Source organism: Bos indicus, chromosome 6 (genome assembly GCF_029378745.1).
Source record: "Bos indicus isolate NIAB-ARS_2022 breed Sahiwal x Tharparkar chromosome 6, NIAB-ARS_B.indTharparkar_mat_pri_1.0, whole genome shotgun sequence".
Classification (NCBI taxonomy): domain Eukaryota; kingdom Metazoa; phylum Chordata; class Mammalia; order Artiodactyla; family Bovidae; genus Bos; species Bos indicus.
This window is the reverse complement of record NC_091765.1, coordinates 102,290,051-102,306,295: the sequence shown is the minus strand read 5'-3', so window position 1 is coordinate 102,306,295 and position 16,245 is coordinate 102,290,051. Positions and strand designations below refer to the sequence as shown.

General features: G+C 37.5%; 1 protein-coding gene across 10 annotated transcripts in view; it reads right to left on the bottom strand.

Moving 5' to 3' along the window:
- Window positions 1–16,245, bottom strand: part of PTPN13 (protein tyrosine phosphatase non-receptor type 13) — a 221,091-nt gene that overhangs the window by 79,442 nt on the left and 125,404 nt on the right. For all 10 annotated transcript variants that reach the window (XM_070791737.1, XM_070791738.1, XM_070791736.1 and 7 more), the window contains 7 exons: window positions 14,056–14,275; window positions 9,253–9,327; window positions 8,960–9,134; window positions 5,347–5,500; window positions 4,946–5,084; window positions 4,043–4,195; window positions 258–440 (listed from right to left, as the gene is read on the bottom strand). In XM_070791737.1, coding sequence (XP_070647838.1) covers window positions 258–440; window positions 4,043–4,195; window positions 4,946–5,084; window positions 5,347–5,500; window positions 8,960–9,134; window positions 9,253–9,327; window positions 14,056–14,275 — 1,099 coding nt within the window. The remainder of the gene's footprint in view (window positions 1–257; window positions 441–4,042; window positions 4,196–4,945; window positions 5,085–5,346; window positions 5,501–8,959; window positions 9,135–9,252; window positions 9,328–14,055; window positions 14,276–16,245) is intronic.

The window sequence follows — 16,245 nt, the reverse complement described above, 5'->3', positions numbered from 1 at the left end:
ATTTAACTAAAGTTAACTGAGCATATAACTAGCTAAGAATTCTTTTAAAAATCACCTCCCGAGGAAACCAAAAACAAAACCTCAATAATACTTCCTACAACCAAGAAAGAGGAGTTAAATAGTATTAAGACATAAAGATAAGCCCTACTGAATGCTAAGGTCTGAAGTTCATTTAAGGAAAGTCAATTAATATGTTACATTGGAAATCAGCAACACCTATTTAAACGTAGAATCAAAAGAGGTTAAAATGGACATACAGAAAAAGAAATCTTCTTGGTTTCCCGCCACGGAAAGCGAAGGACCAGTGTGCGAACTCCATTGTGAACCTCGAACACGAGGACACCTTTAGAACAGACTCCAAGCAGTATTCCCGTTTGTGACTTTTTCTCGGGGTGCACCCGGTGAAAATGAACTCCGTATTCTGTCAGTCTTTGGCAGACCTGTTGGAACAATACCACAACACAGCAATGCACCTTGGCAATAGGTGGCGGAGGGAATCAGTAGTTGTATTAGTGTTGTTTAATATGGAAAGGACAGCCTTCTAAACAAATGTTGCTGGAATTGGAAATTCACATGCCGAGAAAATGAATCTTGACCCTTACTTTACCAATACATGACAATTACCCCCAAAAGGAGGAGACTTAAATATATGATAAAATTTATATTTTAGTTATAATTTATAATTATAATTTATAGCTAAAAACCATAAAATTTAGAAAATCTTTATGGCTGTGAATTAGAGAAAGATTTCTTAGATGGGGCATAAAAAGTAGGAACCATAGAAGAAAAAATTGGTAAACTGAAACTTCATTAACATTAGAAGCTTTTGCTCTTCAAAAGTCATTGATAAGAAAACAAAGGTAAGTCGCAGACCAGGAATATATTTATGTAGAATATACATCTGATAAAGGAACTGCATCTATAACATACAAAGAACATGTACTTCTCAACAAAAAAACACATATCCAGATAAAAAAATGGGCAACAGATTTTATTAGACACTTCAACAAAGAATATATATGAACAACAAATAAATACATCAAACGATGCTGAAAATAACAGTAATTAGGGAAATTAAAAGTAAAACCACAGTCATATACCTCTACTTAACCTACTTTAATAGCTAAAAAGAAAAAAAAAACATACCAAGTGCTATTCAGGGTACAGAGCAACTGGAAATTCCATACGTTACTGGCAGTAGTGCAAAAGTGTACAACCACTTGAGAACAATTTGGTAATTTTGTAGAAGTTAAACACACACTTACCGTAGATCCCAGCAAACCTAATGTTAAGTATTCACTTGAGAGGGGAAAAAGCACAAAACCATATGTTCATGCAAAAATCAGTCTATGCGTATTGACATCAGCTTTATAGCCATTAACTAAAGAAACGGTAAACAAAACTTGCTGCTAATCTGTACAGCAGAAAACGACTCAGTCACAAATAAGCAAACTACATACACACCAGGGGTGGTGGCGCTAGTGGTAAAGGCTCCGCCTGCCAGTGCGGGAGACGCAGGGGACTTGGGTTTGATCCTGGGGTCAGGAAGAACCCCTAGAGGAGGCCATGGCAACCCACTCCAGTATTCGTGCCTGGAGAATCCCATGGACAGAGGAGCCCGGCGGGCTACAGTCCATGGGGTCACAAAAGAGTCAGACACGACCAAGGGACTGAGCACCATACACACCACACCACAGATGAACCTCAAAAGTATTACTTTCAGTAAAAAGAGGCACACAGAAGACTAGGTGATATATGATTCTTTCAATGAAATCCTAGAAAAGAGAAAATGATACTGATAGAACACAAATCAGTAGTTGCCAGAGTTTAGGAGTAGGGGAAGGGACTGACTAGAAAGCAACAGGAGGGAACTTTCTGGTGTTGGAAATGTGTTATGTTGGGGGCTGGCAAACTTGTTATTTAATGGGCCAGATATTTTAGGCTTTGTGGGTCATATGATGTCTGTTGTAGATACTTAACTCTGCTGTTGCAGTGTGAGAGCAGATACAGACCATATGGAAACAAGTTTGGCCAAGTTCCAATAAAGCTTTACATACAAAACAGGCAGGCCACAGTGTGCTAGCCCATGCTCTTTATCACGATTGTGGAGTGGCTGCTCAACTGTATGTTGTTGTAGTTTAGTCGCTAAGTCACGTCCAACTCTTCTGCAACCTCATGGACTGTATGTAGCCCGCCAGACTCCCCTGTCCATGGGATTCTCCAGGCAAGAATAATGCAGTGGGTTACCATTTCCTTCTCCAGGCAAGATTACTGGGGTGGGTTTCCATTTCCTTCTCCAGGGGATCTTCCTGACCCAGGGATTGAACCTGTGTCTCCTGCATTGGCAGGTGGGTTCTTTACCGCTCAGGTAGGAAATGCCCAATTGTACATGTATCATCAAAACTCACTGAATCGAACATTTAAAAGTGGTCAGTTTTATTATATGCAAATTATACCTCAATAAAGCAGATTTACATAAAGAAAAATTTTTCAAAGGCAATATGATATGTAATAGAAGGGTAACCTTGGAAGGGTATATTAATGAGATTAAAAAAATTCTTATGTTAGAAGAAGCATGCTCAAGCTATAGAGAAAAGGAGGAAGAGGATACATTATTAGAAGGAAAAGGGCAACCTATTATGCACTAAGCACAGTACTTAGAGAGGGACAACTGAAACTCAGAGAGATTTTAAGTACAATGTCCACATTCACCCAGCTGGCTGAAACAAGAATTCAAATGAAAGACTGTCTGAAAATCCCCACGCAAAATCGTTCCACTGTGCTAATGTCTTCTACCTTTGTTGACAAAGATATAACTTGATATTTATTTCCTGCAAGTGTAAAAAATTTAATAACTGAGGGGAAAAAAATAAGCACATAATGTAAAATGTGATGTCTTTAAACGTAGACTCACCTTAAACAAAACAAACCATGAATCCTAGATTAAATGTAGTGTGAGTCTGTGAATGAAACCCTTTCATAGGTATTTGTAGGGCTGGGAAACCTGGCTCCCTTATTACAGAGCAGCAAGGTTAAGGAACACTGTTACATCCTAGGGAGCAGTAAGACAAGAATGTTCTGAAGTTTCTCTTCTCAATAGAATGTTATCATGTATTTGTTATTCATATTGGAAGCACTATCTTTTCTAATCATAAATGCACTATTATACATCTGATTCCCCCTGTGGCTCAGTGGTAAAAGAATCTACCTGCAATGCAGGAGATGATGGCTCCATCCCTGGGTCAGGAAGATCCCCTGGAGGAGGGCTTGGCAGCCCACTCCAGTATTCTTGCCTGGAGAATCCCATGGACAGAGAAACCTGGCAGGCTCCAGTCCATAGGGTTGCAAAGAGTTGGACACGACTGAAGTGACTGAGCAAACACACACACACATGCATCTGAGGTCTTATAGGTAGCTGGTGGCAGAATTAAAGATATAAATCACTTTTTCTAACCCCCAGTCCCCTGCATGAATTAGTTGGCATTAATGGAAAGACTATTTTTTAGAAGACTTAATTGAATCTTAAGCTTTTTTTTTTTTTCAAAAAAGCAAAACAACTCTAGAATTAGTTTGAACTTGCCCCTCTTATTCAGTCACAAAATTGTTTATTTTTTACAACATATATTAATTTTTTTCTTTTTTAAATTATGAAAGTATGATAACACATTTACAGGAGATTTGGAAAATACATAACAAAGTTACACATAGTTTCACTATATATTAAAATATATATCTTGATTTTGAGAGTATAAAAAAGGATAAAAGAATATAATCCCTACTCAGATAGACATGAGTTTAAATCACAGTTGTGATCCACATTCCAGCCACTGACTTTGGGAACACTATGTCTCTTCTCTGACCCTCAGTTCCCTCTGTTACAAAATGAGAATTAAAATACTATGGTTTTAGCCAGGAATAAATAAGAGGAGACGAAGCACACAGCCTCAGTTATTGGCACCTGAGTTTTTAGATATACGGCCTCCAACATTTCTTGTTTACTTTGGAAAAATACAGTTTATCATTTGTAATCTGGCGGGCTTACCTTTAAAAATTCTAACTCTGTCTCTTTTTCAGAAGCTCCCATGTAGGTATTGTGCAATTTGGGTAGTTCTTCTTTAATATAGGACAAATCAAGTTTCTCCATCACTCTTGGAGGCAAGTAATGTTCCAGTCTAAAATATGACACACCATGAACCTAGAAAGGAGAGTGGTTTGGTAAGAAAGTCTGTTTGCTCTCTTCCTCCAGTCTTAAAGTTCTTGCCTCAACCAAGAGATCAGGTATTCCTATTCACTCTTCTCTCTGAGGAGTGAGTTTTAGAAAAAGTACAGTTAAGTCTTTTTCTTTTATTCAGTGAGGCAGAACAGAAAGATTGAACTGATTGGTAAGCTTGAGGAAAGACTGATAATCTCAGACCAAATGTAAACCAAATGTCACTAAAGTTAAGGGCTACTGTTGTGAAGGGTGCTACTTGAGTGGCACAGTCTCTTCCAGTTTCCTGCTTCCTCTCAGGTCCGTGTATATTCAGGTGCACTTGGCCTTGAACATGTGTTCCCATAGAGAGAGCTCGGCTAGGTTCTCAGCCACAAGGATCCATGGGCGAGGTGGAAGACCCCTTTGATTCAGATTTGGCTGGAAACCCTTATGTCTAGTATCTGTGAGTTAGAAATAGGGAGCTAGGAAGCTAAGTGCTAGATATCCCAAAACTCTGAAAAGGGATAATTTTAAAAAGAAAGAAGGAAGGAAAGAAAGAAAGAAAAAATCCCACACTACGTGATTTTAAATAACCAATATACACGGGGAACTTTGTCATTCTGAGGCACTGAACTGTCCTCAAAAACCTCCGGATCTAAATAGTAAACACTCAACCAGGTTCAGTCTTTAACCATGCTGAGGATAAGAACAATAATGCAAAATACTTGTCCCGCAGAAAAAAATAAATCATACCTCCGATTGATAATCCCCATACTCAGCTTGGAGAGCCAAGGAAGCCAGCAATAAAGAAGTCTCATCATCACAGTGTATCCTCTCCTCCAAGATGTCTTTTCGCAGCTGAAGATAATACTGATGACAGGTCAGAGTGTGTCTGGGAAAATAAACACACACACAAAACATCCAGGCTATTGATCTTGAAGCCTGGGTGACTTTTTAAATTGGCATATAAGTTTAGTTGCCAACATGGCTTATGATTAAGCATGAGAAATGAATAAACAACGTGGAAAGAAATGTTTCTTTTATGATAAAGAAGACTTTATCATTGGTCAGAAGCAAATAATTCAGTATCAGTAAACTCAAGGGTCAAAAGACCAGGGGCCAAAAGAGAAACAGAGAAACTCTTGTGTACTCACTGTATCAGACTAACATCATCCATGAAAAATTTAATTCGGAAAAACAAAGTAAAGTTAATGGAGGCTTTGCTCTTTTTCTTTGGTTCTTCTTTCCATCCCTCTGGGGCCACTTTGGTTAATTTTAGATCAGAATCAACAAAGAAATACTCATTATCTAGAACAGAATGAGAAACACTCAGATAAAATAAAAATACTTTCATGTCATCTTTTAATTTCTTCATTTTGTGGTCAGACTTGCACAAAACAGCTTCACACTATTAACAGGATTGTTAAGAAGTGTGGCAGGGAATTCTGATACACTGCATACGGATGGCCGGCAATATGGCTCAGTCTTTCATAAATGAGGCCTCTGAAGACAGAGAGACTTGGATTTAACTCCTGGCCACATCATTTACTACCTGTGAGATACTGAGTAAATTATGTAACCTATCCAGACATCAGTGTTCTTGTCTATAAAATCAGAACAGTGCTAATTTCTGCTTTTTAGGGTTTTTGTAGAGATCAAAAGACATAACGGATATAAAACACTTGGTAGTTTAAAGCGTGTGTCAAGTGGTAAGCATTCAATAAATGTTAGCTAGGATCTGTTATACTTCAACTACCATTGAAACCGAGGAGGAACAATAACCATCATTTTATCTTTAGCTATCATATCATTTAGTTTGACTCTCTCCAAATAAAAGATTAGTCAGTAAAATCTGACTTATCCAGAATGTTTAAGAAATTAGGTACAATTTAAATAAAAATTTTGACTAATTGAATATTTTTATATAGATAGTACTAATGTTTATGTGCTTTCCAGGTGGCCCTAGTAGTAAAGAATCTGCCTGCCAATGCAGGAGATGCAAGAGATGTGGATTCGAACCCTGGGTGGGGAAGATTCCCTGGAGTAGGAAATGGCAACCCACTCCACTATTCTTGCCCGGAAAACTCCAGGGACAGAGGAGCCTGGCGGTTAACAGTCCACGGAGCTGCAGAAAGTTGGACTCAACTGAGTGAGTGGGCACTGATTACATGATTAGTCTAACACTGTAATCAGTAAAGTGAGAGAACATCAGTACACACCAACTGAATATTTATTGGACTATTTTACAAAATCAATTATTTGCTTTTAAGAAACAAGAATTCAATAAACTAAGTTGAAAGATAATTCTTGTATGAAGAAGACAGTGTTATCCTGATCTTGAAGGGGTTCAGGGTGATTTGATCCTGCAATTGTAATTTATTCTATCTTGTTGTCAAGCTTTTTATTTTGAGGTAAACAGGAATCTGAAGTATTGAAAAGCAATTTACAAATATAGTAACTTATTAAAGAAATATTCAGTAAAACCCAATTCCAAAGGGTTTCTTAATGCTATGGCAATTCTAACTGATAAACAGCATCAGCTTCTACCGAATCTGTGTTCTGAGACCACAGTGGTTGTGAATGTCAAAGGTTAGCAGATGTAATGTTTAAAAAATGTGAAAAGACTTAGCTTCAGTCATCAACTGATAACATTTAAGAAAGACACTGTTTCCACAGGGAGCAAGAGTGAGAACAGTGAGAAAGCAAATGTAATAATATATTAACACTGGTAGAATCTGAATAAAGAGTACTGGGGAATTTTTTTGACTATTCTTGAAAATGTTTCTCCATGTCTGAAATTCTGTAATAATAACAAAAAATTTTAATACTGTCTTTGTGAATAAATTTTCTATTTCTAACAAATACTTAAATTTGTGTTAAAAAAATAAAAGGCATTATGTGTATGGAGCCAAAGCAAAAACATACCCTATTATGAATGGGACTGGTGATGGAAGCAGGATTCGATGCTGTAAAGAGCAATATTGCATAGGAACCTGGAACGTTAGGTCCATGAATCAAGGCAAATTGGAAGTGGTCAAACAGGAGACGGCAAGAGTAAACATCAACATTCTAGGAATCAGTGAACTAAGATGGACTGGAATGGGTGAATTTAACTCAGATGACCATTATATCTACTACTGTGGGCAGGAATCCCTTAGAAGAAAGGCAGTAGCCATCATGGTCAACAAAAGAGTCCGAAACGCAGTACTTGGCTGCAATCTCAAAAACGACAGAATGATCTGTTTGTTTTCAAGGCAAACCATTCAATATTACGGTAATCCAAGTCTATGCCTCGACCAGTAATGCTGAAGAAGCTGAAGTTGAACAGTTCTATGAAGACTTACAAGACCTTCTAGAGCTAACACCCAAAAAAGATGTCCTTTTCATTATAGGGCACTGGAATGCAAAAGTAGGAAGTCAAGAAACACCTGGAGAAACAGGCAAATTTGGCCTTGGAATACGGAATGAAGCAGGGCAAAGGCTAATAGAGTTCTGCCAAGAGAATGCACTGGTCATAGCAAACATCCTCTTCCAACAACACAAGAGAAGACTCTACACATGGACATCACCAGATGGTCGACACCGCAATCAGATTGATTATATTCTTTGCAGCCAAAGATGGAGAAGCTCTATACAGTCAGCAAAAACAAGACCGGGAGCTGACTGTGGCTCGGATCATGAACTCCTTATTGCCAAATTCAGACATAAATTGAAGAAAGTGGAGAAAACCACTAGACCATTCAGGTATGACCTAAATCAAATCCCTTATAATTATACAATGGAAATGACAAATAGATTCATGGTTCATGGGGTCGCAAAGAGTTGGACGCGACTGAGCGACTGAACTGAACTGAAGCTGAAGGAGTTCACATGGAGATTCGGAAATGGGGTCTCGCTATATATTCAAACTCATATTAGAGGATACTGATTTCTAAAGTACATATATGGGTAAATAATGATCCCCCAAATATAACAATTAAAATATATTATAAAGAGATCCAACCAGTCCATTCTGAAGATCAGCCCTGGGATTTCTTTGGAAGGAATGATGCTAAAGCTGAAACTCCAGTACTTTGGCCACCTCATGCGAAGAGTTGACCCATTGGAAAAGACTCTGATGCTGGGAGGGATTGGGGGCAAGAGGAGAAGGGGACGACAGAGGATGAGATGGCTGGATGGCATCACTGACTCGATGGACGTGAGTCTGAGTGAACTCCGGGAGTTGGTGATGGACAGGGAGGCCTGGCGTGCTGTGATTCGTGGGGTCGCAAAGAGTCGGACATGACTGAGCGACCGAACTGAACTGATATAGACAATGCCAGAGACAAATCTTCAGGGCTGAGTACAGAAGATGCTAAAAAGACACAGCTATTAAGACAATGCACTGAGTTAGGAAAAGAAAGACAGCTCCTAACTCCTACTTCTCAATGCTGACATATCCATTTAGTTAAATTTTCCCAAGGGCTTCCCTGGTGGCTCAGTTGGTAAAGAATCTGAGTGCAATGCATGAGACCTGAGTTCAATCCCTGGGTCAGGAAGATCCTCTGGAGAAGGAAATGGCAACTCACTTCAGTATTCTTGCCTAGGAAATCCCATGGACAGAGGAGTCTGGTGAGCTACTGGTCCATGGGCTCACAGACAGTTGGACATGACTTAGTGACTAAACCACCACCAATATTCCCCAGAAGAAGGTTAGGTAGAACAGGTATAGGAGGTCACTGATGCCAGGTTTCCACACTCTACCCTGAGTTTAAAATGTCTTGGTACCTTTGAGAGTAGCTAAGGCAAACAAATGATGTTCCACTAAGCCAATATGGGCCACCACCATATCAAACACATCTTTACATATTGTTTTGGTATCACAAGTCAGTTCCAGTCTCTGTCCACTCAGAAGCATTATGTTAACTTTTCTTCGGTTATCTTCACTCTTCCCTTTCTTGGTCTACAATTGAAAAAAATGAATGGCAATTACCAATGTCACCATGATAAGAATTTTAACTGCTTAAAAAATCATTACCAAAGTTATTTTCTCAGAGTGACAAAGTGGTCTTATTACTTACAAGGATAGACCGTGGCAAATCCAAAGATATAAATGGTTCAATTGTCATTTTCACAAACTCTGGACCAAAGAAATTCTGTGAATCATAAAAGAGGAATCAATAGTTATTATCACTTATTCTAGCTCTTCCCTTGAAAGGAAAATAATGTAATAATAATAATAATATAAATAATAATAAATTAAAAAATAACATAAATAAAAATATAATAAATAATCAAATAATAATAGCAAACTACATGTAAGGTCATCATATTAGAACTAGAGATCTGAAACAAATGTATAACTTTCGATAAAGAAATACAGCAGAATTATAATCATTTTTCAAAAATAGACAATCAGAAATTTGGTAGGCTCAAAGATATAATACTTAATGTATAAACTGGAAATGCAATTAAAAACCAGTTTCATTGTCGTTCTGTTTCAATGTTGAATACTCTGCCATGTTTATAAGGTAAAAATATGTCAGTTTCAAAGAAAAAAAGAATAAGGCTGAAATGTGCCTTACACTGTAAATATTAATTTTATCAGCTTCGAATCCTACGAGAGATGTAAAATATAAAGCCTGGGTTTATACCGTTTTACATAAATAAAGGTTTTCATGTTTTGGACTCCAGGTAGACCCAAACTCTCTCTCTCAAAAAAACCACCAGTCTCATTTATTGAATATAGGGTTATCAAGTTCATATAAGGATTTGGTTTATATTGCTAATGTGAAAAGTAATTGAATAGAATCTTATTATTTCAGAGAGTGATATTCAATTTGTCCTAAAACAAGTCTTCTAGTGGCCCACATCTGCTTTGTGACTACAAAAGACACATTCACCTGTAACCAAGTTCTCACAACCCTGTACTCTAATTAGTGGCAATTAGGGATATTATCCCTGGAGAAGGAAACGGCAACCCACTCCAGTATTCTTGCCTAGAAATCCCATGGACAGAGGATACCGGTGGGCTACAGTCCATGGGTCCCAAAAGAGTCGGACATGACTGAGTGACTTAGCATGCAGGCAGGCTTATTATAGGTGTCACGGTCTCTGCTCTGCACTGCTGCCTCTACTACGAAAACAGTATCTCGGGAGCTAGGAGAAGTAGAGTCCACACTCTGCATTTACTGCTTTTCAATCTACTCTTTCCCTTTCTGTCTTGTACATCCAGGGGTTTCTGCCTAGAGAGAAGAATTGCTTGAAAAGATAACTTAAAACAGTTAGACTTCAATGGGGGAGTAGGATTCAGAATAGACTGAAACATGACATCCAAAGGGGAAGAAAAGTAGAATGAACACAGGGCTAATCTTGAGGCCTAAGGCAGGTGGTCTACGTGTTTGTGTGTGTGTGCACTTGCGGGGAGCGAGCTCCGCCCGTGGCAAAGGTCATGAGGAAGGAGGCTTGGCATACGCAAAGGCGGGATCAAGCCTCAGGAGTCTCCCTGGAAATTCTCGAGCAATCTACCCCCAAAACCAGAGTCTGCCTACTTTCTGCTTTGTGCTTTCACCTACACCTCTGACTTTACGGGGGGCTGTCCCCCACTACCTCTCTGAAAAAAGTTAGCTTACAGCTCCAGTTAATAATTCCTGGGTGTGACAGTGTTTAACCTACAAACTCCTTTGGAAATCCTCTAGCCTGCCTGAATAGGTTTTTCCGGCCTCATGTGATTGTTCAGAGCCTCCCAACTGTGAGAGGCAGGAGATGTTCTAAACTGTCTAAACACAGATTCTTTTGAGTAGTTAAAAGATTGATTAGAAATTGTATTGGTGAAGGGATTTTCACTTGTTGGGCCAATGTTTGCTGCTAAGTTTCCATATCCCTTACCTGCTGTGTCCCTGGCAGTGTATTGATTAATATAATTGGTGTAAATAGTAGCTTTAATGTTTGTAACCTGGGACCCTTGAGTTAATTCTTTTTCTTGTTATAGCCCACCACACCTTTGCTCTGTAGGAATGCAACTTTATCTAATGCTTTTGGAGGGTGGCTCCTGACCAATCACCTTTAGAGAAAAATAAGTTTTCTGAAGAAAAGGTCTTAAAATGTTAACAGGCCTCCGGGCCAGAAGATGATGCAAATCACCTGAGCTTTTGCATATGATAAGTTTGCAGGAAGAAAGCCTGGTTTGCTGCAAGACTCTACCCCTTCCCCCATTATCCTCTATGCGTAACTTAAGGTATAAAAACTACTTTGGAAAATAAAGTGCGGGCCTTGTTCACCGAAACTTGGTCTCACCATGTCGTTCTTTCTCTTACCTTCTGGCTGAATTATTCAGCCTCTTTTCTACACTGAATTTCCTCACTGAGCTATCCTTACTTCAACCGCTTTTCTCCACTAAATTTCCTCACTGAGCTATCCTCATTCTATTACTCTTTATATCCTTAATTAACATTTAATTAAGCAATTGTCGCCTGATCTTCGCCTACGCCGTCTCTCCTTCGAATACCCTGGATCAGCCGGGGCTGGTCCCCGGCATGCACTCTTGTGCACTTCATAAATATACGGAGATTTATTTTTGTTGGTTTCTTCTTTGCATCTTCTCTGTACAGTTCATTTGGTTACTTGATGTGGGAATTCTATCCAATCAATGGAGTGTCAAACATGTGACCCCATTCCACTTAGGTAAAAGTTTAACATTAAGCATTTGTTAATTTTCAGTGAACCAGCAGGACACATTTTAAATGGGAATAGAAACAGAGTAGAAGAAATGACAATGGTTTGCCATGTTAAAGACAGAATCTGATACAAATCAACTAAAGAAACTGAGTATGAACACTAAAATGTGCCTACACCAAAAATAATCTAGAAAAAATAAAAAGTTATGTTTTAGAAAAGAATATTAATTCAATTGTGAAATCGGTCCTCTGAGCACTAGAACTCTTTATTCAGACTCAAAAATGTATCCTTCCTCCTTTATTTATTTGGCCACACTCTGCAGTTGAAGTGTGGAATCCCAATCACTGGACCGCTGGGGAATTTTCCCTTCCTGTTCATTTTTTTTTTTTTTAAGAAAAAATACTATGTGGTTCTTCAATGATCAGCAGTTCAAATTCTTTAGTCACTGATGTAGTCTGTTGAAAAAAGTATGCTTTTTTTTTTTTTTTTTTTAAATAGCCAGATAGCATTGCCTAAAAGGAAACACAAGTTTTTAGTGAGATGACACGTAACAGTGGTATACAATAAAGGTACAGAATATCATTTATGACTCCTTAATGTAACAAAATTCTGTATTAGTTCTCTGAAACTATGATTTAGGAAAAGATGTGTATATGTGTGTGCCCCTTTTGCTTTATGTGTGCCTTTAATTATTGGAAACCCATGCTATCCTGACTACTGCTTAATTTTGACAAATGTATTATTTATAATGATAAATTGATGAAGTCTTATGGAATTTCTTCCTTTTGGCTTAAAATAAATTGAGTTATATTTTATTGAAATCTAATAACTTTAAAACCAGAATCTAATAAATTACAACTTAATTCCACATTTTAAAAATTGGCACAGTGAGACACAAAATGGTTTAAAAATATGCATAAAGACATATTAGAAATGAAATTATTAGAAATTGAATCCAAGTCTCTTAATTTGTAGTTCAGTGTAATTTTCACCATGTAACACTTTTCTTCTTAGAAAATTAGGAGGAAAATTTTGAATTCTGTCGATTTCAGGGTATATAAATTTGCTTTTAAGAAGACTGTTTGAAATAAGCAACAAAACCCAAAACGGAATAAGATAATATACTTTCTTAGCATAGGACTAGAAAGAAAAAAAAATTGCTTTAGATTTTATCACTTTTACTATTATTTACTTTGCTTTTGAAGAATTATTCGTAAAGCAATAGTACAATGAGATATTGCCTCATCTATCAAATTGGTGATGATAAAAAAAAGAATGACACAATGAGAGTCAGTAAGAAAATGGTGAAACAGTCATGATCAGAGGAAACATAAACTGAAATTTTTAAAGTGCAATTTGACAAGGTATAAAAATGTCTAAAAAGGTGTTTGCCTTTGACTTGGCTATTCTACTTGGAGGAAGCTATCTGCAAAGGTTTAGCTATCAGGATGTTCATAGTAACTACAAATTAGAAGGATTTTAAATGTCCAATATCTGGAAAATGATTAAATAAATTATGGTACATGGTAAGTTCACATAGTAGAGTACCTCACAGCCCTTAACAATAATATTATAAAAGTTGTAAAATGTTCATGATATTTTATATGAGAAAAGACTATGTTCATTTTGAGCTTATGTTTTTAAAAATACAGAGGATATATGATGAAAGAAAAATAAACCAACTAAACACATAAAAGAAAACTCCCCCACAGATAACAAGATTTGTTCTTTCTTACTTTTTAATACAAGGATATGATACTTGGAGCTAATGCAGCCATCTTTTAACTATAAAGAGAATTACTGCCAAAATTCTGAGAATGGCAGAGCAGAAAGATGGAATGTACTTGATAGAATTCTTGAGCTTCTGAACCAACCTTGAACTCTCTATCTCTGATCTTCTTGGTTTGTGGGATAATAAATATTAAAAGGTAATCCACCACAATACTGAATAAAGCCAGTTGACTTAAGGATCACAAATATACTTTTAAAAATATACAGTTAAGATATTGTAAATCCATCTCATGTTATTGTAAAAATGAAACCATGAAAAGAGCTAAATATTTTAATGTCAACCAACAAGATATTTAACATCAAAGGAAACTTAAATATGAGATTCAGAATTATACAATTTTTTAAACTACTTTACATAACATTTCCCTATGAGACCAAGTTTAGATGCAGTTACAACTTACTGAGAATCAACTTACTCTTAGTTTCCTTTGGGTCATGGCTGTTTCTAGAGCTATTTCTCTTAAGGGATCCCTGGTGATATCAAGCATGGAAGCTTTGATGGTGTCCCCTGGATACAGGCTCAATCGAGACTGTCTAAGGGCCATTCTGGCTTGCAGCTGCATCATTTCTTCTTCTTGCCGTTTTAGCATGATCTCTTGATTAATTAAGTTGCCTTCAAGAGGTGTTTCATATTGTCTGCCATATAGAAAAGTGAAAAGTGGATTGAGAAAAAAACATATTAAGTCTAATCAAGAAAAAAATATCATGTTAAGCAAGGTATCAAGAACTTAGACAAATTTTATTTTTTCATTTCAAAAGAACCTTTGAAGTAACTCCTCAGTCCTATTTTTAATGTTTTAATATACTGTGATGTCTCATTTTCAGTGGGTAGATATATATCCTCTACCTCTTCTCTGAAATAGCTCAACATCTGAAACTGTTCCCGCTGTGGTTCTCTCAGATTGGGGCTGTTTTATCCTCATAATCCTGCACCAGTGGGCTTGGACATGAGACAGAGATTTCCTTGGACTTTTATTTCAGCTTTCAGATCATTACTGACTCCTCCTCCAAGAGCCTCCAGCTTCCTTGAATTGAAAGTGTTAGGTGCTCAGTCGCATCTGACTCTGACTGTAGCCTGCCAGGCTCTTCTGTCTATGGGATTTCCCAGGCAAGAATACTGGAGTGGGCTGCCATTTCCTTCTCCAGTGGATCTTCCCAACCCAGGCATCAAACCCAGGTCTCTTCCCTTTCCTTGAAATATGAGCTATGAAATCAAACCATTCACTGATCTGCTTTGCTCTAGATTTCATTCTGTTGGCCAACTCTTCTTTATGCATTACAGACTTAAGTGCCTGACGCAGTGGTCTTCTCTAACACCACTGCTATCATCACTCATGGTGGTGTTAACAGAGACTGGGGAGTCTTACAACACCCTGGCTTCCTCCATCTCAGCCAGAATTCTACTCCCATGGCAAGTCATGTTGGCTATAACAATAACTGTGCAGCCTCTAGAATGTCCTATTTCTATCTTCCAAAACCCTCTCCATCTAATCTCCTTGTTTTTTTCTAGCTCACTTCTTCTAACACCCTCCATCAAACCATTCATTGACTCTATCAGGAATTTTAGTTCACCGATTGGACCACTTCCTCTCTGTTAAAACTTACACTTTAAAAAATTTTTTACTTCCCATAAATGTGATATATTAATGCTTTAGAAATCTTGACTTAGAGTGTTTACACTTTTAATGTCATGTTAACTAATGGATTACTTTATGATCTGAAATTAGAAATGTTTATCTTCTAGACCACACTGCTTTATCATGTATTGGTATTACAAGTATTATGGTTCAGGGTACAACACAGTCTTCAGTAATTCAACTGATAGATGTCATTCCACTTATGTCATAAAACCAGTTAGTACTGGATAGGCCAAAAAGTTAGAGTTTTTCCATAAGATGTTAAATTTTCTATACCTGTTATACATTAATTCTATTAACCCCCTCTAGCCCTCACATTGCTTGAGTTGTACAGCCCATCATGAAAATCATTTCTTGGCATACGACCTGAACTCTCACGAAACTGCAGAACCATGCTGACTGATCTCACTGGGTTCTCAGTGCTTCATGGTGATTCATTTTCTTAGAGAACTATTTCATATTTTTTTCCTTTTCTTTTTTTATCAAAGTTCTTTCAAAACTTCCTCCCTCATTCTCTCTCAACTGATGATTTCTCTTCAATTTTTTTGGTGAAATAAGAAGCAAACAGGAAACAACTTCCTTATCCTTCTACCACCAGACTTTCCAGATTGATGTTCTGATCTTTTCTGGTACAATGGATAGATCTCCTGCACACTTATATAGGCCTCAAGCCTCTATTGTACATGGGGTTCCAACCCTCTTCCCTATCCAGAGACTTCGCTCCTGCAGTTACCCTCTCACACGCATCATCCATCTTGTCTACTAGGTTATTCATGTCATACAAACATGCTGTACCATTTTCTACTTAGAACAAAAAAACTCTTCTTTGGTTCCATATCCCCTTTTAGATTCTATTTCATTTTTCTGCTGTCTTTTAGAGTAAGTTTCTTCAAAACTGTCTTTTAAATTTTATCTCCACTTCATCTTCCACTTCTTCTTGGACTCAGACCCATAGTTTGAGTCCTTAAC